General features: G+C 35.7%; 1 protein-coding gene across 1 annotated transcript in view; it reads left to right on the top strand.

Annotated features, from left to right (window-relative positions):
* arid5b (AT-rich interaction domain 5B) overlaps positions 1-26,565 on the top strand; it is a 103,527-nt gene that overhangs the window by 65,533 nt on the left and 11,429 nt on the right. Inside the window, exons 6-9 of the mRNA XM_024297094.2 lie at positions 10,223-10,377; positions 12,610-12,871; positions 19,637-19,689; positions 21,745-21,842. Coding sequence (XP_024152862.1) covers positions 10,223-10,377; positions 12,610-12,871; positions 19,637-19,689; positions 21,745-21,842 — 568 coding nt within the window. The remainder of the gene's footprint in view (positions 1-10,222; positions 10,378-12,609; positions 12,872-19,636; positions 19,690-21,744; positions 21,843-26,565) is intronic.

The raw sequence follows: 26,565 nt of genomic DNA, 5'->3' as shown, positions 1-26,565 counted from the left end.
TTAAAGTCACACTCCAGCTATATATTTGTTTCTATTTTTAAAGTTTTCCCAGCAGCCTTTAATTATAGTTATTAGGGTTGGGTTGATAAAATATATTAATCAATATGGATAGATATAAGCTTAATGGACCAATAATCGAACCTGAAAAATATAGATTTATTTAGCACATAAAGCTAAAGTCCGCTAGCTTGATGCTAACGTTTAATGGAATTTCCCATAGGACGGCTAATGCTAACACTTGGTCGACCTAAACATACATTGCTGACTAAATAAACATTTTTATAAACTCACGGGCATTTTTCTAAACTCTTTTAAGCCAATATTTTTTAAACTAACCATTTGTTCCTTGTTTATTCTTCTTGAAAAATGTGTACAGCTACAGCGCGATCGCCCCCTAGTGGCCAAACTGAAATAGCCTCCAGGATAAGCAGAATTACAAGCATGAAGCCCAATGAGGCAATTGTTTTGTGATATTGGGCTATATAAATAACATTTAATTGAAATGATTATTGATACCCAGCCCCAATGATTGCATTGTTTTTAGCAAAAATTAAAAAGCTTGTGTCATTTCTTTTAGACATACTTTATGCAGAGAGGCATAAAATATGCTGAGTCTTGTGCAACAATATCCAATCATGCTAGCTTACAGCCCCTCACAACCCCTAGCTAGGATTAGCATAGAAAAATCATGTCAAGCAATTTCAGAGCTATCCATTTGTACAGTTTTAGGCTGAGTCATCTGCTCCTGATCCATCATTATTTGAATAAAAAAAATACTCAAAAACACAAATTATTTTATACATGTCCTTCATTATGAGAAAAATGCTAGAAGAACATGTTAAAACCACCAAAACCACAATTTTCATTATGTAGAGCCAAAGTGGAGGCCACTTCAATCACTTTATATAATCTTAATTAAAAATGTATTTTCGGAGAAAAGTTTTTCTAATTTTAGTTGTTACTGATTACCAAGCATATTTTTGTCTGCACTGTTGCTTTATGACTCGTTGTAAATTTCCAAAGCTGAAACCCAGTATGAATGACCTTCTGTGTGTGGGCGTGTGCGTTTGTGTGTGTGTGTTGTCACTAGTAGAGTTTCATTTACAAATCTTTCCCAGGGGGAGGATTCCTTCTAGTTTTTATCCTGAGGGGGGGTGGTCTTCGTGGGATGTTTTACAGATGACTTCAAGTTGTGTTTGGTTAAATATCTGTTATTCCTTCTATTATTATTTTTAACCCTGTGACTCATCGGGGGAGTTTTGTGAAACTGATTTTTAAGCAGATGTGGACTTCACTTTTCATTCTGTTGAAGGTGTTTGCTCTAAAGATCTGGTTTGTTTTATCAGCAGGAAGTTATGCCGCTGTGTTTTGGTTTTGTCTGCTCTTTTTTTTTTACTAGATAACCTCATTCAAACTTTTGTTTATAAAATGAAGGAGATTTTAATGCCGTCCTGACGGGCATCAAGCTGTTACACGAATGTTTTCTTTACTTGTGATCCTAATTGCCGAGTAGGTGTAAGTTCTTCGGGGGGGATTTGCCACCAATTGAGATCGTAAAATATGTCAAAACACGTTTCCCATCTGTCACTGCTTGTCCCAGTCATGCTTCAGTCATCTGCTTTCACCTCTTTGAACTCTGGGCTCTTTATGTTGAAAGGAAGTTGATGTTAAACTAGAATTAAGAGTTTGAGTGGAGGCATAAGTGGGAGGTTTGTTTCATGTTAGTGCAGAGGGGACATTCTTCTTCAGTCAGTCAGTCGGTCGGTCGGTTGGGATGAATGTTGCTTCATATCCGTGATTTTATCTGCAGCTTAAATGTACTTTGAGAGTTTCTCAGTAGTTGCCGTAGGCGATTTATTTCAGGCTTTAGCGGGAATTTTGATAAGTGGAGATTAGTTAATCAGTACCGGCTAACTCATAAGACTTGCTGAGAATTTTAATAAACGGGAATCAGTGACTAAACGGCAATATTGCTGTTTAAAATGTAACTCTAAAGGTCGAGCTCAAGTGCTGACCTTCACAGCAAACACTGAATAAAAATATGACAATAAAGTTGAAAAAAACTCACTTGCCAATGAAATTACAATGAAACAACAATCAGCTTTAACAACCCAAGCAATGAAAATGAAAGAGACTCGAGGATTAGAAGGTGTGAACTCCGAGAACAAAGAGCAACAAAATGGTGGCTGAATATTTGTAAAATGAAATCATACCAAACTTAACAGTTTAACTTTAAATGTATGTCAAAGCAACAGGAAGTGACTGGAATCTATGTTTATGTTCTTTGATTTTCCGTAGCTTTTCAACCGTTAACACGATAATGAAGCGCAACAATTTGAATAACTCAGAAATGCAATTTTAAGATTTATTTTCTTAAAATATGTCATCAAAAAATGTCACAAAAACAGGATTTTAATTAGAGTTGGTCTTTGAATTTTGATCAACTGAAACTGGTGTGATCATATTTCAATGTTTGACACTTTAGAATCTTGAAAAGATTTTCAATAAGAACACAAAGAAATAACACACCAGCTTTTGTGTAAAAAGGAAGATGACATTCCACCGCCTGCTGGCTTTCCAATTTGCTTCAAATTTCTTTACATTTTACAGATGTAAAACTTTGTCTGGAAGCCATCAGGGGGGGAAAAATAACATTCTGAGAAAGCTTTAAATGCTTTAAATAAAATCAAGTGGGAAAAATGCACTTACTAGCTTGACACGGCAAGCTGAGACGTCTTAGCTTTGGCACTTTTAGAGTCACTAAAATAGAAAGTAAAAAGGATTCCCGCACACCCTCCTAACTCGCACAACTGAACATCTACTGCAGCATTTCAGCACTCAGGCTTTCATCAGGCAAACTGTTTTGTTTATTAAGGGTCCTTAACAAAGAACGCTTTACTGCTTTGCTTTCTTTCTTTCTTTTTTTACCTCCTGTGAGATGAACAGAACTGTCTTCTTGAAAGAAAGCTGAGATTACCACAATAACCTGCAGCCTAAATGTTTCAAATAAAATAAAGTTGGAGGGTTTTTTCTAATCTTAATAATTAATTTTAGTCCTGAACCTTTGGATTGAATCCTTGCATTTATGGACTGATTTTATAGCATGAATAAAAGAACGTACTGGAGGGAACATATCATGCTTCTTGTCATCCATCTGTGCAGCAGCTGTTTGACAACACACCCATTAAAGCTCTGTTGAATTTGTCACACAGCTGTTTTCTCAACTTATACAATATTATAAATTGACTACAGCCATGATTTTACTTCACCTACAGAATCAAACTCAAATTTATGTTTCTGTGGATTTTTAAAAGCTTTTTAAATTAAAGAATGCACAAAAAATAATAAAAGTAGAAATTTGCATTGCCTGCGATACTGTGGTCATTGAAGATGCTGAAAAAATGTACTTTAATAGCTGAATAATGTCATGAACGTACTGAATATTTTGATACCAAACTTGCTAAATTTCCAGAAATTACACAAAGAATTTCATTTAAAAAAATTGCAATGTTGCTAAAATGTTATCAGAATCAGCCCAAAAAACCTCAGTATGTCAAGTTAGCAAAAAAAAAAAGCTACCACGTTGCTAAAATACTAGTTTATTTCAAACTTTGTGCCAGAAACCTCCAGTAGATGCCACATTAGCCAAAAAAATCTAACATGTTGCTAAAATATTAGCTTGACTCCAAATTAGCGCAAGAAACCTCCAATATATGCCAAATAAGCAAAAAAAGCTAACATATTGCTAAAATACTAGTTTGACTCAGAATTAGCCCAAAAAATCTCAGTTGTCAAAGTAGCCAAAAAACTTATCACGTTGATAAAATACTAGCTTAACTCAGAGTTAGCTTAAAAACCCAGTTAATGTCAAATTAGCTAAAAAAAAAAAAAAAGCTATCACTTTGCTGAAATATACTAGCTTAGCTCACAATTAGCCCAAAAACCTCAGTACATGCCAAATTAGCCACAAAAAAGCTAGCACATTGCTAAAATATTAGCTTAACTTCAAATTAGTGCAAGAAACCTAAAAAAAAAATGCCAGATTAGCCCAAAACGTTAGCATGGTGCTAAAAAATATTAGCTAAACTCAGGAACAGCCCCAAACACCTCAGTAGATGCTAAATTAACCAAAAATGTAAGAATGTTAAAATTAGCTAAACTGAAGAATAGTCCAAATTATCTCAGTAGATGTTAAATTAGCCAAAACATTAGCATGTTGCTAAAATATTAGCTAAATTCAAATTTAGTCATAAATCTTTAGTAGCTTTAATTTCCTTAACATGCTGAAAGTTTTGATACCAAAAATACATAATTTGCCGTAAGTGGAAAAAAATTTAAGAATTATGTTAAAGAAAATCACAAAATTTGGGTAAAGTTTGAATAATTGCAAAAAATTTCAATAATTTGTAAATTATTTTTCAAAAAATTGCATACCTAAAAGCATGAATATCCTAAACTTGCTGAATGTTTTAATTGCATAAATTCTATCCTATTCATTTTAAATTACGTAATATCTTAAAAACTGTCAAATTTGTACAAAAACCAAAAGCACAAGCAGAACTGTCCTTAACGAGCTGAACGTTTTGATACCAAGATTGCAGAAATTTCTGGAAAGTGATTGAGTTTTTACAAAATAACAAACGTACAGAAGAACAAATAAGGAATAATAAAGACAAACAGGATCACTATAGTGTGATTGCTTACAAAGCATTCACACTAAATCATCTCAAATGTGGTACTTTCTTGGATCATAAAAATGAGGACCTAATAAAAACTAAAAAAAACATTTTATATAATTAGATTTTTTAGGGGATTACATTAATATGAGTACATTTTTTAATTACAATCTATTAAACACATTTCCTGTAATAGGCTGCACAACATTTAGAGGACGCCCCATCAAAAAGCCATCACAGAATCCAACATCAATCTGTCCTCCACTTGTGATTTTTTTTCATCCATTTCATGCCAGTAAAACTGATTTCCTGACCAATTCAATTATCCCGCCTTTGATCTTTCTTGCGACTAAAAATACAAAAACCGCTGCACGCATCCTATTCTAAGTTGTGACTGATTATTTCAGTGGTGAGTGTTATTGTGCCAAAAGTGCCAAACGGAGGGATGAGTTGGCTGCTAATCTGCTTAAGTACATCAAAGTATTTTTAGATCCCTGAGCTTTTTTTTTTTTTGTTAGCAGAAACACGCACAATCTCTGCACAATCAAGTGTTTGTTTGCTTTCTTGGGTTTTCATAATTTAAAACATGGCTGCGGTTAGAGCTTTTTATTTTAAGAGCATGTGTCAGTCCGCTTTGGTTCCCCAAAGCACAAACCCCTTTCTGAGCTTTACCTAATGAGTTTTTCCATCAGTGGAATAGCATTATCTCTGTGTTTAATGGAATCTGAGAGGGTGAAATTATTAAACACAGCTTTGTTTTATGGCTAATAAGAGCGCAGAGGAGCATCAAGTTGTCATCTGAAGCTGAAGTTGTCTTGGTCTGTGGTTCTTTGACAAGTCGTGATGGATTCTCACCTCGGGGAAAATACTCCAACCTGTGTATTTGTGTGTTTGCGTATGAATTGCCTCACCTCCCTGCAGAAAGCTGCTTTACATCATTGTGTCAACAGGAAGTGTTGTGTTTTTTTGTGAGTCCTCGTGAACGTAGAAGCTCGGTCAGCATCCGCTTTTGCTTTGCAAATGGAAGTACAGTATCATACGTGCTTAAATAACCTCTTTTTTTTCTGGTACACTGACTGATGCACTTAATGCCCACAGAGAGGTAAAAATATCCCATCTCCCAGGGTGCCACAAAATCATTGTCTTGTGATGCTCGCTTTGTTTTTCCCGCTGACTATAAATGTCTGTTTCTATTCCAGAAAATCAATCCGCAAAGTCGCTCCGTGTTCTCCTTCTAAACCTGGCTTATGCAACAGCGCTATGTTTTCTGTAGCGTGGAGGTTGTCTTAACTTGACCTTCTGCGCCTGTTTGTCTACAAAAACACAGATGTAATTGATGTAATTCAATCTTATTGAGAACCTGGTGTTTTAGCGCCAATCGATTCATTTTTGTTGCATTTCTTTTTCTACACAGCAGCATTTGACCTGATGAAAAATGTAAACAGACAGTTGGGTTACATAAGAGAGCTGAGAGGGCTTGATTGGACTATTCTCTGAGCATGGACCTTACTCAGCAGAAACAAATCTGGAAACAAACTCAATATTTGTCTTCTGCAAGGCCAGCATATGCTTTTAATATCCGTTCTTTAGGGCTGTCATATACGATTGTTCAAATGGTCAACTAAAATCACAGAATATTTTTACAATTAGTCGAGTAATCGGATCGTTTGTGGATGTAAAACACATGTATCTTAACCATCATTAGCTTTAAAGTATTTTAAAGACAATAGTTTATTAAACCTTAAATTAATCCTGCAGCTTCTTTTCTTCATTTAAAACAAGACTTAAATCAAACCTGAAACAAAGGTACTGTTTTTCACAAAAGATAAAGTTTTGGTGTCACTCACTCAAATATAACAAAAATTGATTTTGTGGTGCTAAGTGCCCACAACTGTTACTGCGCTCTGACTCTAGAATTCCAAACTGTACGATGCTCTTGGTCCTAGCCAGGAAAGTTAGCATTTCTGCATGTCTGCAGAAAGACTTGATCTCTTTGAGAGCAGATGTAGATGTTGAGGTTGGAGGGATGCACAGAAAACATTTAGCTAACAGGTTTGCGCTAATGTTAGCTCAGCTTACCTGCTTTTACCTTTGGTAATCATAAACTTAATTGTTTTTGAAATATTGAGCAAAATATGCCCCTTAGGAAATGAATGACAGATTGCTCAAATTCTTTAAAAATTTTGTGCACTTTGAAACTTGTGAACTTCCACGTTTACGTTCAGCTAAAGGACAACATTCAAACTTTAAAATGTTCAGCAAATGTTGGGTTTTTTATGGTAATTTAAAATTTAGCTTTTATTTTACTATTGTGGTAGCTGTTTTTGGTTAATTTAGAAATTTCTCCAGTTTTTTAGGCTAGCTTGGAGTTAAGCTAATATTTTAGCATTATGCTAGCTGGTTTGGAAAAATTAGACCTTTTTAAAGTTATTTAAGCTAATTTGGAGTTTAGCTAATATTTTAGCATTATGCTAGCTGTTTTGGAAAAATTAGACCTTTTTTTATTTCTTTAGGCTAATTTGGAGTTTAGCGAATATTTTAGCAGTATGCTAGCTGTTTTTGGTTGATTCAGACTTTTTTACAGTTTTTTAGGCTAGCTTGGAGTTAAGCTAATATTTAAGCATTATGCTAGCTGGTTTGGCAAAAATTAGACTTTTTTTATTTCTTTTGGCAAATTTGGAGTTAAGCTAATGTTTTAGTATTACGCTAGCTGTTATGGAAAAATTAGACCTTTTTTAAGTTATTTAGGCTAATTTGGAGTTAAGCTAATATTTTAGCATTATGCTAGCTGTTTTGTCAAAATTAAACTTTTTTTTAAGTTCTTCAGGCAAGTTTGGATTTTTCTAATATTTTAGCATTATGCTAGCTGGTTTGGCAAAAATTAGACTTTTTTTGTTTCTTTTGGCAAATTTGGAGTTAAGCTAATGTTTTAGCATTATGCTAGCTGGTTTGGAAAAATTAAACCTTTTTAAGTTATTTAGGCTAATTTGGAGTTAAGCTAATATTTTAGCATTATGCTAGTTGTTTTGTCAAAATTAAACTTTTTTTTAAGTTCTTCAGGCAAGTTTGGAGTTTAGCTAATATTTTAGCATTATGCTAGCTGTTTTGGAAAAATTAGACATTTTTTATTTCTTTAGGCTAATTTGGAGTTTAGATAATATTTTAGCATTATGCTAGCTGTTTTGTCAAAATTAAACTTTTTTTTTTTAATTGTTCAGGCAAGTTTGGATTTTAGCTAATATTTTAGCAGTTTGCTAGCTGTTTTTGGTTGATTCAGACTTTTTTCCATTTTTTTAGGCAAGCTTGGAGTTAAGCTAATATTTTAGCAGTATGCTAGCTGGTTTGGCAAAAATTAGACTTTTTTTGTTTCTTTTGGCAAATTTGGAGTTAAACTAATATTTTAGCATTATGCTAGCTGGTTTGGAAAAATTTGACCTTTTTTAAGTTATTTAGGCTAATTTGGAGTTAAGCTAATATTTTAGCATTATGCTAGCTGTTTTGTCAAAATTAAACTTTTTTTGGAGTTCTTCAGGCAAGTTTGGAGTTTAGCTAATATTTTAGCATTATGCTAGCTGTTTTGGAAAAATTAGACCTTTTTTATTTCTTTAGGCTAATTTGGAGTTAAGCTAATATTTTAGCATTATGCTAGTTGTTTTGTCAAAATTAAACTTTTTTTTTTAATTCTTCAGGCAAGTTTGGAGTTTAGCTAATATTTTAGCATTATGCTAGCTGTTTTGGAAAAATTAGACCTTTTTTTATTTCTTTAGGGTAATTTGGAGTTTAGATAATATTTTAGCATTTCGGCTTTCATGGCGTCGGGGCCAGTTGTAGCTGGTTGGGGTTTGTTGGGGCCAGTTTGGGTTTGGCGGGGCCAGTCGGGGCTGATTGGTGCCGTTTAGGGTTGGTTGTGCTGGTCGGGGCCGGTCGAATGATGAAATCTGGAGGGTCAGTCATGTTTGTGTGCTCTTCAAAAAAGTAAAAAATGTCCTGCTTGTAACTTTAACTTTTAATCCTATAGATTTTTGATTATTTACAATTCATAAAACTATTCAGAATTGTTCATGAATCATAATCTATGCATTTAAAAAATCCCCCCCCACACACACACACCACTAGTTTTCTCCGCCTTAACAAGTGTCAAAATAAAAAAAGCCGAGCTGCAAAATGAGAAAAAAGTGAAGCAAACACGCCCAGTGCTTTCGAAGTAAAGATTACAGTGTTGAAAACTTGTTTTTTTCTGTGTCAAAGGGAAGACAAATGCACAGCAAACGTCCTTGGAATTTTCCTTGAGCCGTTTTTCCACAATAACAACACACACACCGATAGGGTGCCGGTCTGAGCGTTTCTCCCCTTCCTTTAATGAGGTTTGATTTTATTCAGCTCCAGTGTTATTGTAACACTTCCTTGATGGGAATTTGATCAGACAAAAATAATCATCCGAATTCTTTTGGCAAAAAAAAAAAAAGAAGCAACCTTGGATGAAATTTAATTGTCATTGCGGATGGAAAGCAGAAATGTTGACACTGATAAATGTGTGAGTGAAGTTAGATTATTTGAAGTTTCTTTGGTTTTTCTTCCCTCTTCTTTCTCTCTTTTGTGCTTATCTCTGTTTGTGTTGCTGCAGTCAGGCTAGGCAGTCTGCCAAGAAGTTACATTACAATCGTGGATTGACATAAACGTGGGCGTACAAAGGACTTGGTGGGTTTAAATACTTTATTGTGTGTGTAATATGAACTGAGCAATTATATCTGCCAGCCTTTCAAACAAAGAGCTCCTATCAGGCAGGTTCATGTGTTTTTAATTAACTGCATTGAGCTTTAAGACATAGGCAGAGGAAAACTGAAAATAGAGACACGATTTTTTTTTCTTGAACCACTGGAGTTCAGTTTAATGTTTTATGGTGAGAGGAGGAGATGGAAACAAAGTACAGCTTGTTCCTGTTGTACACGTTACTTAAAGAAACACATACAGGCTTCTATTTTTTATTTTTTGCATTTGTCAAAAATATTTCCGTCTGCAGAAACTGTGCGAATTTTTTTTCTTCTTTTTTTTTGTGGGTTCGTTGGTTAACCAGCATCTGTAATTTGCAATATTTTGCCAACTCGCCTGACTGTTTTGACTGTTTCTCATCAGCAGCGTTAAAAATACATCCGTCAGAATTTAAATGTAGTTACACTTTTGGGCTCAGAGCAAACTGGAGGATCATGTTTACTAGCACACTGGAGCAATTTGGCAACCTGCTACACCATTCAGCACAACGTCGCTCTGATCCAGCTTAGAAATAATTAGCTACAGGCTAGCAGGCCTTTGAAATTCCTTTCCCAAGTTGTAAACGGTCCTGTCACAGCCTCTGTTCTCAGCAGCTGAAAGTCAACAGTTTCTGGCAGGAAATCCACTCTTGGCCTTCGATGTTTGGGTATTTGATTCTCACTGTAAATCGTAGGGTAATATGTTTAGGTGAGAGGATCGGATCTCGTCCACAAAGAGGGATGAATCACTCAGTGCCGCCTGATTTGACATTTATCACACTGTTTCCTCTCCCTCAGCTCCCAACCTAAAGGGGCGACCTCGGAAGAAGAAGCTGTCCGTCTCTCAGAGGAGGGAGTCCCAGGGTCACGCTCAGGGTCAAGGCTCGACCCCGAGTTCAGCAGCTGTTGGAGCGCAGGAGCCGTCCAGCCCGGAGAGCAAAGCTACAACCAAGGTGAGATCCGAGGAAGAAGTAACACAAAACAAAAGTTAATCTTCAATATATTTGACTTTGAAATGGAGCCAGTAATGGTAAATAATTCATTTCTCTATAAATAAACTATCCCTAATTATTAAATATGTTATATATAAATATAATTATACAATTTTTATATAGAAATTTTCTCCTAATGGCAAATGAATCTGCACATGATTTTGATATTTGATCTGCATTTGTTATGAAGATTTCTGAAATAATGTTTCATCTATTTACATCATTATTATGTAATTCATCATTATTGGTAGTTTTTAGTCTGTGTTAGCACAATATAAGTCAAAAAAGTGTTATTATGAGTTTTTTTTCTTGTAAATTTACGACTTTAAATTTCGTAAATTGACAAGATTAAAAGTTGTAAATTTATGAGTTTTTTTGTAACTTTACGACTTTTAATCTTGTACATTTACAAGTTTTTTCTTTTAAACTATGACTTTAAATATAGTAAATGTACAAGATTAAAAGTCGTAAATGTATTTGTTTTTTCATGTAAATTTACTGCTTTTAATCCTGTAAATCTGAGATTAAAAGTTGTAAATTTATGACTTTAAATCTCGTAAATTTATATCTTTTACTCTTGTAAATCTATGACTTTTAATCCTGTAAATTTACAAGATTAAAAGTCGTAAATTTATCAGGAAAAAAAGTCATTAATTTAACTCATGACTTTTAAAGTCATAAATATACGACTTTATTCTCATGATTTAAGAATCATACATTTTTTCCTCTAAATTTACTAGATTTAAAGTTGTAATTCACCCAAAAAAAATTAGTCTGTAAACTGGTCCTAATACTCGGTCGTAAGAAAATGTATGTAAATTAAATGAAAAAAATGAATAAAACAAAGTGGGAGTGGGATTCTGAAAGTTCACTTTCTCCCACTTCCTTTCAAACTATTTATTTCATTTATTTATCATTTATTTATTTCATTTTCACAGCACACCACAGTAAATTACACAATATTCTAGTCTGAAAACGAAAGGTGACAGAAACAAGCAAACTTATGATCTCTGCACCCTTTAACTAAAGCAATCAAACTATTTTAACCAATTATCAAAATCTTTTTGATAAACTTAATTTTTTAAAAATGTCATGAACTATTTTCATAATAAGTTTATTTATTATTAAGAGTGATAATTGAATTATTTACGAGTGTATATCAATTTCCCAATTTATTTTATGACTAATTATCTGTAGTTTCTTTGTATAAATATATATTTCTTGTGCTTTTTTGCTCTGATTTCCTAATCCAAATTGAACAGCAGAGTTTTTGGCTGCAGTAAAATGTCACATAAAGCTGGATGGATTTTTAAAGGCGTTACTTTTGCTATCTGTTTCATTACTGCTTCACTTGCAGAATGAGGCTAATGCGTTTCAGTTATACAATGCTCTCTCTGAGTACAGTGCAACAGTCCGTGCGTGAATTTAAACGTGACTCTGAAGGACACGAGTTACATAAAGACGTGACATAATCTGAAAAAGGTGCGCTTGTGAGAACCCAGGGAGCCATTAGAGCAATCCAAATGTTTCATTTATTATTTCAGTAAAATAAGCTCATAAATATCCCTTTGTTTTCCTTTTATTCAGCGATGTATTAAAATTGATGGCGTTGGGGATGGAGCAGCACTTGTGTGTGCATGTTCTCCTTTTCCAACACAGCTTTTAAAGAGTACAACACGATCCCACAGAAGAACAAGATGTTTATCTCTTTTTTTAGTAAAAACCTCACTCAACGGCAGTTATAAATAATAAAATAAGAAAGAGTCGTCTGTTTCTCAAATCCAATTAAAAGAAAACCACTGTGTGTGTTTTTTTTTTTAATTTACAACCTCAATAATATTTCAAAAGCCTCTCAGCTTTTTATTTGTCTGTTATTTCTTTTCAGTTGTCTTGCATTGTTTATGAAATTAAGATAAATTTCTCTCCTAAAAGCTGCCATCCCTGTGACCTTCACAGTTAAATTAATATTAGCGATTCTCTTCCCAGAGCGTAAGTCAAACTTGTCTTTCTCTAATCTGTGATGACAAGAAGAGCGGCTCCATTCATAATCAATGAGAGGCTTCCTCTGGGGCCACAAAAAAAAAATGTTTGTTTTGCTCTTAAAGGTAATGCAAACTGCCTGACCTCATTTGTGTGAGACTCTCCTTTTAAAAAAAGGTTCCCGCTGACTCCATATATGCTGTCCCTTTGCAGGTCAAGCCCAACTGTAAAACGGTACTCAACGGAAAAATCACCTCCGCAGCCAAGCAAAGGGCCGCCGGCCTCAATAAGAAATCCTTAATTGAGGAGAAGGAGAGGGCAAAAGAGAAGGAGGAGAGAAAGGAGGAGAAGAAAGAGGAGGAAGCATCAGAGGAGAGCCGGGCGGAGGAGCAGGCTTTCTTAGTATCGCTGTACAAGTACATGAAAGACAGAGACACGCCCATAGAGAGGATCCCCTTCCTCGGCTTCAAACAGAGTGAGTAGTGCAACTTACTTTCTTATTCCCTCACTGTTTAAACAAAGGAGCTCTCTTGTAGACGCAGTAGTAAAGTTTGTGTGGGTAGATTTTACGAGCGTTATTTTGGAAATTTAGGTCACAACATTGCCGGTGGGGAAGGTTAGCACGCTGAGAGGGGATAAAAAAGAAAGCCTCAACACAGAGAAAATAAACCTGTAGGAAAACACAAAAAATACACAAATAAAGAAGCTAATCAGAAAAATATTTTCACGCTAAATTAGCTTGGAGGAAGGGAAAAAAGCCTTCAAATTATAGTTTAGACTGCTCTCTGTAAGAAGTTCAAGATGGTAAACAGGCGGGGAAAAACCCCGTGTGGGGGTTTAATCAGCACCTTCAACCACATGTTAACTACACTGCCCCCGTGTTGTGATCACGAGAAGCAAGTACCTTCTACATTATAAAGCCAAAAGTCCGACATATATGTATGTAAACTAGGAGTCTAGGAAAAAATTGATTCTGCAATATATTGTAATACTTCATTTGACAATACTTGTATCGATTTAAAATGCTGACATGGCAATATTTCAAAGATATTTATGGGCGTCCTTCAGCTTTTTACTCTTTTTGTTGTGGAAATCAGACAATGTTGACTGCTCTGTTTAAGAACAAATACTTCTCAATTTACCAAAATAAAGAACTATGAATTTGCTTGAGTAAAAGCAACTTGTTATGCTTAATTTTGTGATCATTAAATAAAATGTATTTAAATATTTTATTACAAATAATTATTATTCAGGTAGTGTTTTTTCCAAGTCATACTCTATAAAAAAAATATTGAAAATGTATTTGGTACATTTGTTGTTGGGATATATTGTGATACGTATCATGAACCGGGTATCATGATATGTATTGTATCACCAGACTCCTGCCAATACACACCGCTAATATAAACTAGTGCTCAATCAGTTAAAAACAATCAGATTGATCACACTTTTGCGTTTTAATTATTTAAGATTAATCGTAATGTTTTTCAGGGTAAATTTTATACAACAATATAAAGCTTTTGTATAAAAACAGGCCAGAAAGAAAATGTTTCAGTGAAATACACCCTTGAGCTAAAGCTAACATGATAACGACCGTTACAGATTCAAAGATGGGCGGGGCTTTTATACCGGAGCTTTAGAGCATAAATGACGTGAAACCTCTGAAATGACATGGCTTACACTTGTTGACTAATCACAAAATTCAACTGTAATACCTCGTTTCAACCTGTAGGGGGAGCACACAGATGGTTTTAGACAATAATTTCTGGAATTGAGCGAGTTTATTTTAAATTGTCAAAAATATGGCAACAGACAGCACTTTTAAAGCCCCATTTATAGAGGTAAACAGCCAAAAAAAGTTTTAGTGTTTGGTTACCCTTCAAAGGGTCTGGGTGAATACTCGATTCTGATTGGCTGCTGGGTGTTGATGCACATCGAAACAGGACGTTCTGGTCACAATGTTCTATATGTGCAGACTTCTTCAAAACAGACTTGTGCTTCACCTTCTGGATAAAACAAACACTGAACTGATGCTTTATTTAACCTGTCGTGACGATCAGCATATATATCGCTTTCCTATGCCTCTGTTGCCGTGACAACGGGCCGCATTATGTGAATATCAAAACCTAAAAAATATCAACAATAAAGTCAAAAAAATCAATTGAATATTTATTTCTTTTGTAAGTGACCATGTTATAAAAGGGATAATGCGCAAGGAAGTGAGCATTATCGTAAATTAATGCAGTGAACCGGCGGAAGATGGTTGCTTCGCTAAGTGTAATTAACTGGCGTTAATAAATATTAATGCTTTAATTTTTTTAATGAATCGGTTGCGTTAATCCATGAACAGCCCTAATATATACTCAAGACAGCATGTCTGCATGCAAATAAATGATAAATAAAATAGGTTAAATAGTTCAGGTTGAGATAAATGGCATCCAGCAGGCTGTAAAGTCAAAACATATTTGATTTGGCTTTCATACAAAGGGAGGATGACTTCTCACACTTGTCAGAGGGCTTTTGCTTTGAAGGCCGAGATGATCCTTTAACAGTGTTAAAAGAACATCAGATGTATGGGAAACACGTCTGCCTAAGATGAAAGATGTGTAATATAGGTCAGAAGCTTAGCTTGCACTCAAAATGCACAGGGCAGAAAAAAAAAAAAAAGCATGCTCTCTGTTCTCCTAAAAAGGGCATTTGTTTAGGTCGTTTGATCTTGAAGCAAGACACCTGAGAAAGTCGACGGTGGTTTTTTTCAAGGAAGGAACCGGCATTTACTGTCACAAGCCAAAAAGGATGGAGATCAGAGAGCAGCGCGTCAACTCCGGCTAATGAACTGGAGGGAGGAAGATGTGTTTTTGAATGTACCAGTGACAGTTTATAGCATGGTAAAACTCATTACTCTAAACTATTACATGCAGGTAAAGCTGTGGTCGCCTTGACTCTGCTAACCTCACCGCAGTATTTTGACAGTCCTGTCATCTCGGGTGCCAACACGTTGTAGCTTAAATAGGTCGTCGTGTTTGTGGGAGACGGAGGAGGGAGAGAGAGGACCAGAATGAAATACCCAATAGGCTTTACTTTTAGTTGGCATTTCTTTGTTTGAGCTCAGAATAAAGTCGAGGTCCACGCGCCAACTGTTTTACATACAGTGCATGCTTTGAATCCCTAAACCAGACACATCATAAGCAGGGTCCTCATTAAATGGTGAAATCATGCTGTTTAAACTTCGTCCTTGGCAGCGAGAATACATCAACACATATGAAAAGCAGTAAAAAAGGAAAACACATCATAATTAATACAAACCCTTAGATGTAATCAGCCGCCGTTTTCATATTCGTTCCTTTAGGCTCAGCACAAACGCGCAGGGGATCAAAGAATTCATTTTTCTGCAATGGAAATGTGTTATTTTAGTTGCATTTCTGTATTAATTTTCTTTCATGGAGTACTTTGGAGCTTGACAAAGCAACAGATGGTTGAATGATTTACCAGATTTACTCGCGCTTTGTTGGCTCGGCCAGTAAAATATCAGTTTGACTCGACTATAATTAATCCGAATGTGGACCTCGTTTGTAGATCCGTGTTTTCTGTGCATCCCAGCAGCGTGACTCATCACCGTTTAGTCAGTCTGCTTTTAAATCTAATTGCTCATAACATTGCAAAACCTGTAATATTAATGTTGCTGGCTCGACGCTTGTTTTCCTGCGACACTCGAGTCCTGAATTTATATTTCTCCCAAGGATTTAAAATGCATTAAACATGTGGAGCAGCAGAGATGCTAATTTGAGAACAGTGAGCTTAAAAAAAAAAAACTAAACAAAGGGAATCATTTGATGATATTTTGCAGGCTGAAGGGGCTCTTATTTTTTCTTTTGTGGTGGGACTTGGAAACCAAAGTAAACAATCGTGTTAGAAGCACACAAAAAGAAGAAGAAGAAGCATCTTTGAATAATAAATTGATTAATTCACAAGACTTTCTTAAGTAGCACATATTTCACCGACCATTTGTTGTGTGAATGCTGTAAAAAGCATTGACACTATAGAGCAGGGGTAACCAATTAACATTTTAATGTGTCCAGTTATGAAAATAGCCTTCATACAAAGGTCCACTCGGTATATTTTGGGTTCATTTCAGTAATATTTACTTTTGCATTCACACTAAGACACTTCTTCTACAGCAAACGGGGACAACTTCAGGCATTATAACAAACTGAAATATTTTCATCCTAAAATAATGCAAACAAAGTTTCAAGCTTTTACATTCATGGTGTTACAGTTATAGGGTCACAGTTCAGATCATTTTTTGGATCAATAAAAAGTAAATAAATAAATAAATAAAAAAAATCAAGATAAAAGCTAACGTTTTTGGCTAGCATGTTATCTTCTGAGGTTTTTATGCTAGTTTGAAATGTATCCAATATTTTAGCCACGTGCTAACGTTTTTGGCTAATATGTTATCTGTTGAGGGTTTTTTTTTTAGATACTGTTTGGAATTTATCTAATATTTTAGCAGCATGCTAACAGTTTGGGGCTAACTGAAGTTTGTTAGGCTACTTTTAAGTTTACTTAATATTTTAGCAACATTCAATTTTTTTGGCCAATATGTTGTCTACTAAAGGTGTTTTTATGCTAGTTTAGAATTCAGCTATTATTTTAGCTACATGCTAACGTTTTTGGCTAATATGTTATCCACTGAGGGTTTTTTTTTTAAAGACTAGTCTGGAATTTATCTAATATTTTAGTAGCATGCTAACGGTTTGGGGCTAATTTGTTATTTACTGAGGTTTGTTAGGTTACTTTTAAGTTTACTTAATATTTTAGCAACATGCACATTTTTTTTTGGCTAATATGTTATCTACTGAGAGTGTTTTTATGCTAGCTTGGAATTTCGCTAATATTTTAACCGCTTGCTAAAGTTTTTGGCTAATATGTTATCCACTGAGATTTTTATGATAATTTGGAATTTATCTAATATTTTAACAACATGCTAACATTTTTGGCTAATATTTTATCTACTGAAGGTTTCTTTTAATGCTAGTTTGGAATTTAGCTAATATTTTAGTAACATGCTAACGTTTTTGGCTAATATTTTATTTACTGAGGGGTTTTTTTTAATGCTAGTTGGAGTTTAGCTATTATTTTAGCAGCATGCTAACGCTTTGTGGCTAATTTGTTTTCTACTCATGTTTGTTAGGTTACTTTTAAGCTAACCTAATGTTTCAGCAACAGGCTAATGTTTTTCGCTAATTGGGCTAGTATTTTAGCAGTATGCTAGCTTTTTATGCTAATTTGGCATCTTGCAATAAGCCGACGTTTTTGACTAATTTGTTGCTGTGGATTATTTGGCTGTTTTGGAGTTGAGCTAGTATTTTAGCAATGATCTAGCTTTTTAGGCTAATTTGGATTCTACTAATGTTTTTTGGGATAATTTGTCGTTTAGCTCATATTTAAGCAACACACGTCTTTGTAAAATTAGCTTGTGTTGAGGATTTTTAAGCAAACTTACTTCAAATTTTTCTGAAATTTTGGCCAACTTCAGCTGTCTTTCATAGTTCTTTAACAAAATTTCAAGTTTTTTAGCAAGTTTAGCAGTTTTTGCCTTTCCAGCAAATCCCTTCATCAATTAAAGTCAATTGTTTCAGCGTCTCAGCAAACAGCTTCAAGATCTTCAGCGACCAGATTGAGGAAGAAGCATTCACACTAGCATTATCGCAGCTAATGCAACTTTTCTAGTTCTATCAGTATTCGTATGACGAAAGAATTCGACGCTTGAATCACAGATAATAAACAACAGTAACAGTTGTTTATTCTTGTTACTCACTGTCCTATTTTTGTGCATCTTATTTGTCATTGGCTTAACGGAACAGCTGGTGCTGTGTGGGTGCATAAAAGGTGTTAAACAAAACGAAACAACAATGAAATACGAGCGGTCACGTTGTTTATTCCGAAAGCTCCCCTAAATGATTTGATAAGTGTTCGCACTTGTGGCAATTCCCGCGTCGCTCATTGCTCGGACATCAGCGAGTGATTGCAAACATCAGTTCCAATTTGTCCTCTTCTCACAGCCCCCGTTGTCTAATTGCCATGCCATCGGTGTGTCACTGAGGCTGCATTGTGTTGCTGTTTTTGTCATCCTTATCTCAGTGATAATTGCTCCTGCCAAACAGAGAGGAATTAAGAAAAGAAATTACTAACGACGAGACATCTAAGAAAAGGCATGTTCTCTCATTTCCTTTATGCGTTCTGTCCCCTCCCAAAGCCGTGTGCGATTGTGGTAATTACAGTCGATGCATAACAAGCCGGTTAAATAGACCATCTTTGTGTTTCCACAGTCAGAAAGCACATTGTGCCGGCGTGCTCAGTTCAAACAGAAAAACCTACCCAGCTCCCTTTGTTATTCCACCCGTGCATTGACAACGGTCGCAGAGAGGAGGGAAAGGAAAAAAAAAATCAATGCTGTCAAATGCGGAGATAGGAAAATGTCATTTTGACAAATGCAAGGCTTTGTGTACGCACAGATTGAATTTTGATGGATTTCTCCCCAGGCGAGGCCCCCTTTTCTTATTTATAGGCTTTCATATAAAAATGTTAAACAATGATGTTACAGGAAGCAAATACAAATGTCATTGGCACACAGACTCCTCCAATGAACTTCTAGTTTTTTTTTTCTTTTGTGGGAAATATTTTCTCTTGGAGCAATTTGATGCCAGCTTAAACGGCTATTTTTAGAAGGAGGAAAAACAGCGTCACACAGGACCAGTATTTTTATCTGCCCCGTCATGGGGGTATTTGCATGAGAAAATCAATGCAAATGAATTTGCATTAGTTCAAACAGAAGTTTAAGTATTTTTCCAAGCGATTGATGCTCGTAATGGTTTGCATTCATACCTGCAGGCTGCAACAGTAGGTTCACAAATGCAGCAGTGGTGTTTATACAGTTACTCTGTATTCATTTGCATCATTTGAGCTGACATCCTGCATTGTATTGTGAGAGAATGATGAAAATCTTCCATTATTTAGAGTCTGTCTGATGGTATAGCCGGCAGAAATGATTGCTATATAATCGCTGCTAACGTTTAACCTTTGATGGTGTATTATTTTTACATTCTGTAATTGACTCGTTGCCTTGACTGAAAGATCAAACTATTCTTCTTGTCTCTTGTGAAATGACGTAACTTGTATCGGCTCAGGTTCTTTCCCAGAGTTCCTAACTGCCTTGTTTGTTTTCCGTCTCCCATAGTCAACCTTTGGACTATGTTTCAAGCTGCTCAGAAACTCGGAGGATATGAGCTGGTAAGTATTCACATATGTGGCTATATATCCTCTCCTCCTCGGTCTCTCTTTCATCCACTCCTTTCTCTACCTGTTTCCTCCAAGTCTTTTTTTCTGCCCTTCTTTAGCCCCTAGAGGTCACTCAGGATTTTCCCCAAGAACAACGGATTGCTCACAGCCACTTTGAGCAGAATTGGTGCTGTTGTTTCAAAAGCCCCTTTGGTGTGGAAAACACATGTTCCTGTGTTCTGCGCTGCACAGAAGGAAATTGGAGAAATTGTTTGACTTTTTTCCACATTGGAGATGTTGTGAAAAGCATAAATATATATAATCCACCCGCAGTTTACAGTATACTGGGCAATACGCAGAGACAGCCAAAATGAGTCAGAAATAAGAGCGCATGAGGCATTTAACTTGGCAGCTTTACCTGCTATTTATTCATTCATTATTCATGTGCACATTTCCAAAGCTCAGTCTTCGTTTGATGTGAAGTCATCAGCAGTGCTCTTTATAACACAGCAAAAGTCAGCACATAGTTAGATGAGGCTCGGCTCCTTTTAAAGACCCAATGAAAGTGGTCCTCTTATGGCGTTCTTCTCATTTTTAAGAAAAATAAGCTAAAAATTGAGCATTTCGTTATTCAAATCATTGTGAATTAGAAGCAGATGAAAAAATCCATTTGAAAAAAGATTGTATCAGTGACGTAGGACCTACAACAGCAAGCTACAAGCTCCCTAACAGATCCATGAACGTCTTTATTTTTATGGTCCGAGCTAAAATCTGGTTTAAAACTAATTGAAAGAATTCAAAACTACACATTTTTTCCATTCGGAATATATTTGGAAACAGAAAACAAGAACAGAGTCCAAGCAGCAGAAGAAAAAAGTATGTATAAATAATAATATTAAAAAATACATAAAAATATAATGACAAACAAAAAATACCAATAAAATAAAATAATTAAAATAAAGTCAAAAGAAACAAAGATATTAATCTTGATAAATCGGGTCTTAAAAAAATCTTAAAAACCTTGACTTTATGAATTTGTAAATAATACCTTAAAAAGCCTTTAAAACAGTCTTGAATTTTAATATCTGAGCTTTAAAAATTCTGCTGCTTGAAACTTCTCAGTTTCAAATTTCTTTCTGAAAATGTTATTTTTCAACCACAATTATTTTGATCAAATAATGTAAGCAAAGAACGAAAGAAAAAAAAGAATAATTAAAAGAAGTGCTCTAAAGCATCACAGCACAGACCACAAACCAACAAGACAAGAAGCTACAGTTTTGATAATTAATAAAATGAGAAATAATTAATAAAATGGAAAATGGGGAGACAATTTTTGAAATATGTGGCCTTGAAAAGGTCTTAAAAAGTTGGAAATTTAACTTTAGGAATCCTGGATAAGCAGTTCAAGAGTTTCTTTTAAGGTATTTTTGTAGGGATTTATATATAAAAAAGCACAAGCTCATCTTTGAAATCCAAAAAAATGACTTTTCTTTTAGAAGAGAACATTCATGAATAAAAAATGACCTAAAATAACAAAATTATTAAAAAGAAACTAAATATTTTTGTCTTTTTTTTATTTTGAAAGAGTTTAGAACAGAATTTTTCTTCTAACAAGAAGAGGTGAGAGGAGCTGTAAGGTATCGGGAGAAAGTGTAAACAAAGGGATGATGGGAAATAGGGGTAGGCTTACTTAGCAGTTCCACCCAAAACTTAATGAACTCCTGCTGCTCTGCAGAAACTATGTCCTAGAAATGACACAGATTTTTACATTTTGGCTAAAATTGGCATCATCACAGTTAAAATATTTAAAAATAGATCAAAAGTGGCTTATTCTCTCACATTTCCTGTAAGGGTTTTTGTCAGTTTAGTGTTTCGTCATAGCTGGAATAACTGTCTGTATGTGAGCTCATTATGTCGGGTTTTGGGAATTCAATAACTGAAACACTGTGACTCCCTGAGAACTTTAAATGATCTCACCCAACTGTGTTTCTTTGCGCCACCAATCATCCGGTTTTATGGTCTTTTTTTTTTTTTCTTATCCGTTTGTCTTCTCGCCCGTTTCTGTAGATCACGGTTCGCAGGCAGTGGAAACACGTGTACGATGAACTGGGCGGGAACCCCAGCAGCACAAGCGCCGCCACGTGTACACGGAGACACTACGAGAGGTGAGATACTTTTTCTCACACTCCTGAACGATGCAGAATCTGAAATAATGCTTCCTTGAACAAATAATACTGTTGGATGGAAGAAAGGTCAATGGTCTAGAACACGTCTCAAAGTCGAGGTCTGGGTTGACTCTTCAGATCATGTCAGATCTGCTAGCTTTTTGGACTAATTTGGCATTTCCTGTGATTTTTTTAGGCTATTTTGGAGTTTAGCTAACATTTTAGCTACATGCTATTTGTGTTGGCTAATTTAGTCTTTTTTCAGCTTTTAAGCTAATTTAGAGTTTAGCTAATAATTCAGCTACATGCTAGCTGTTTGGGATAATTTGGCCTTTTTTTATTTTTTTTACGGTAATTTATAGTTTAGCTAATAATTCAGCTGCATGCTAGCTGTTTTGGCTAATTTGGAGGGTTTTTTTTAGTTTTTTATGCTAATTTAGAGTTTAGCTAATATTTCAGCCACATGCAAACTAGTTTTGTAGGCTATTTTGTAGTTTAGGTAATATTTCAGGTAGATGCTAGCTGTTTTGGTTAATTTAGGATTTTTCTGTTTTTTAGTCTGTTTTGGAGTTTAGCTAAAATTTCAGCAACATGCTTGCTGTTTTGGCTAATTTAGACTTTTTTTTTGTTTGTTTTGGTTTTTTTTTTTTGTTTTTTACGCTAATTTAGAGTTTATCTTATAATTCAGCTGCATGCTAGCTGTTTGGGATAATTTGGCCTTTTTTAATTTTTTTTACGGTAATTTATAGTTTAGCTAATAATTCAGCTGCATGCTAGCTGTTTTGGCTAATTTGGATGTTTTTTGTTTGTTTGTTTGTTTGTTTTTTGTTTACGCTAATTTAGAGTTTAGCTAATATTTCAACCACATGCTAACTATTTTGGCTAATTTAGACTTATTCAGTTTTTTAGGCTATTTTGTAGTTTAGGTAATATTTCGGGTACATGCTAGCTTTTTTAGCTAATTTAGGATTTTTCTGTTTTTCTGTCTGTTTTGGAGTTAAGCTAAAATTTCAGCAACATGCTGGCTTTTTTTTTGGCTAATTTAGACTTTTTTTCAGTTTTTAGGCTATTTTGTAGTTTAGCTAATATTTCAGCTACACACCAGCTGTTTTGGCAAACCTATTTTTTTTTTAGGTTTTTAGACTAATTTTGCATTTAGCTAATATTTTAGCTTGCTATTAGCTTCAATGTTTTCAGCTTCAGCATTTTTAGCTATCAATCTTAGCATCTTCAGCTATCAGCACTAGCATTTTAAGCGTCCAAATTCAGCTTACAGCATTCACACTAGCATTATTACGGGTAATGCTGTATGTCTAGTTCATAATTATGTTAAAAAGTTACTTCTTTAAAGTTTTAAAATTTTAATTTTAGAGTGTTCAATAAATGTTTATCCCGTTCGGCCCGCGACCTAAGGTGTGTTTTGGATTTTGGCGCCCTGTGCGATTGAATTTGTCAAACCTGCTCTAGAAACATGCTTCAAACAACACACTGCTTTTCAATTGAGTGCTATGACTGGCTTTTAACATTTTGGGGCTTTAAAAATATGAAGAGTGAACATTTGCTTGATAAACCACAAGAAGGTACCTAATATTTTTAGATTTAATGAACTATTTTCCCTTTTTTATGTAAAATTTAACAGGAATGCATTTTTACGTCCAGCTTTAACACATCTACTCTGTTTTGCACTAACAAATCAGTTCCTTCTAAACCAAAGTCAGTTCACACTGAGATGAGATTCTGTTATTTTCTTGGGATTAATTGAGCAGCTGTTTAGCACTATGGAACCAATTATTCCGTAATCCCCTTCCATTCTGTTCTACAAGCAACACCAAAAGAGGATTAAAGAGCTGGAATAACAGCAAAGTTTTGAATTATTAACTGACCTACATGGATTCACAGAATCTATGCTTTCTCATACATATGCATCGCAAGACGCTGCGAGCAAAAAACGAAACGCAGGTTATGTTTTTATTCAGTCACTCGGCGAGATGCTGCAGCCTTTTTTGAGCCACCACTTTATAATCACTCAGATGGCATAACTGAAGCAAGCATATGGATATGATCCTGGGGGAGCTGTATGGGTTTTATGCAGTGTCGACTAGTGCACACACACACACACACGCGGGGCAGCAAGTTTTCCAAGGTTAAACAAATGCCAAATGCGATCTTTCCTGCAAGAGATAACCAGTTGCTCGTCAAGCAGGTCGTTCCTGGAGGCCAGCGACCCTCTCCACATACCTCCGGCTGTTCCAGGTTTATGCATCAGCACAACTCAAGCGCGCACACACCTGTCAGTAATACAGCCGGGGTGCCAGCAGTGCCATATGAGGGAGCCAGTCATTTTCAGATTGTGTCAAGATTGCATGTTGTAAGCAATTTCGCAAGTCCCTGCAGCAGTGGTTGAGGTGGCTTTTCCAGGGAGCTTGCAAAACCTTACGTGTGTGAGAGTGTTATTATTTGGTGTGTTGTGTTTGGATGTAATGGGACTATAAATGGCCTGTTGCCTCATCCAGAAATAGGTGCGTGAGTTTTAAAGGAACTTCTGCTCTGTTGTAAAAAAACCCACACTGATGTAAATCGTGTTTTGGTTGTTTTTAATACATTCTTGTGGCATTTTCCTCATGATGGAGGACATAGATACAGAAAATGAAGCTTAAAATTGCATTTCTGAGTATTTCTTTAATCAAATTGCTGTGAATTAGGATCCATTGTTGAACTTATTTCAATCATCCTGGTGTCCCTCAGGGCTCATTACTTGATCCACTCCATTTCTTTTGGATATAAACATTTTTGGAAAAATTATAAGTAGTTTTATTTGCTGATGACCTCCAATCTAATAAGTTAGCCAAATTATTACTTTTTCTCTCATGCATTAAAGACCCACTCCAATAAAATTGTTTTTTATGTTTTTAACATGTTCTAGTAGCATTTTTCTCATACTAGAGTATAAAATAATTCATGTTGCGTTTCTGAGTATTTTTTAATTCAAATTTCAATGGATCAGAAAACTTTAAATAACCGTAACTCCTCACAGGAATAGGCTAGAAACTTATATTTTTTCTCTTTATGACTGGGTCGGATTAAACCATCTGACTGTATGTTTGACACCCCTGATGTAAATGGATGGATGAAGGGAAATCTGACAACTCAGAGGCAAATTTCTAACCAACTCCTGCTGCTCTGTCCCAGAAAACAACACATTTTTGGATTTTTGCTCAAAAAAGCAACATAATCATTATAAAAAAGACCTCTGGGAACATCGGAGTGTGATAACAAACAGGACCATCAATCACTGGATTTAAAAAAGTTGGATAACAGCAAGAATTATTCCAGGTTTGCAGGGTTTATAAATTACTGTGAGGCCAGATGTGAAAAGCTATATTGTTCATGAGACAGTAAGGTGTAAACAGGGTCACAGGAAGGCGGGCGGCGCTGGACAAATTCATGTGGGAAGTGCTGAGGTGTGACTGCTGCTGCGCTGGCCTTTCCCTCTCCAGCCACCGTGAAGCAGCTGAGAGAAAATAATGCTGAATCAATACAAAGCAATAATATCCACACACTGCAGTGAATACCGGGCTGACAGAGCCAAGGTGTACGAGTGACCACGAGGTCCGTGTGTGCGCAGGAGCTGAGCAAGTTTCCATTCAGGGGGATCATTTTAGCTGAGCCTTGGCGTTTGGGCTGCTCGGAGGGCAATTAGCTTCAATGTATGAACTCAGCAAACATGCCCATTCTCTTTGCATGATGAATGAGGCTGTTTGTAAGCTCGCTCAAGTGTGTGTTTGTTCCCCAGAGGCGTCTTTGTTTCCACCTTTAATCATTAGTCAACGCGCTACAGAAATATTATTCACAAACAAGAATGTGCAGTTTACAAACTGGAACAGCACCTATGTTTTGCTCCCCTCACATCACATTTGCCTCAGCAAGGAAGGGGGGCAATATTTCAGATTATAATTGCTTTCAATTAGGTGGATATTCTTGGTTTTATTTAGGTTAAAGACTGCTAATATCCACAAGCATTCAGATAGCTTTTTTTTCCTTGAATTATACACATTATCCCTTTACAGCCCTAATGGTAAAATCACACGAAACGGTTTCCTAGGAGATGTTATTGTGAAAGATGGAGCCAAGGGCATAATCACTATATTTATACTGTCCAGAGGCTCGCAGTAATCACTAGTAGAAATGGAGTTGCGTTGCCGGGATTTGAACAAGAGATAACTATCTCAGCTAATTGTCATTTCTAAAGTTACTGTTGTTTAGTCACAGAGCCGCCGTTCATTAGCACGCATCGAAAAATCAATGCAGAAACCAAGGTCTGCCGCCGCCGCCGCAGCTACAGGGAAGCTTTAATGATATTTATTTAAACCGTTTCCCCAGATTAGCTGTCAGGGCCCAGCGCTCTGAATTAAAAATGAGGTCATGAAAAAGATGGCATCAATAACCTTGAAATAGACTGCCTTTTGCTTCTGTGCTGTGCCATTTTCTCTGTGCACCCCCCCTCCCCGGCGCTCCCTGCCTTGCACTTCATGCTGTTTCTTTCATTATACAGGTCAGCGCCTTTTAACAGCTCCTACATATTTAATCTTCCTGCTTTCCTGCGTGATCTCTTGTTACCGAAACATCACATTCCTCCATATCTCTGTTCATTTCTGCCTGTTACAGATTTTTTTTTAATACCTCACCATGCTTTGGCACTCTAATGTAATTGCACAGCGGGGTT

Source organism: Oryzias melastigma, linkage group LG15 (genome assembly GCF_002922805.2).
Source record: "Oryzias melastigma strain HK-1 linkage group LG15, ASM292280v2, whole genome shotgun sequence".
Classification (NCBI taxonomy): domain Eukaryota; kingdom Metazoa; phylum Chordata; class Actinopteri; order Beloniformes; family Adrianichthyidae; genus Oryzias; species Oryzias melastigma.
This window is presented reverse-complemented; position numbering and strand designations above follow the sequence as displayed.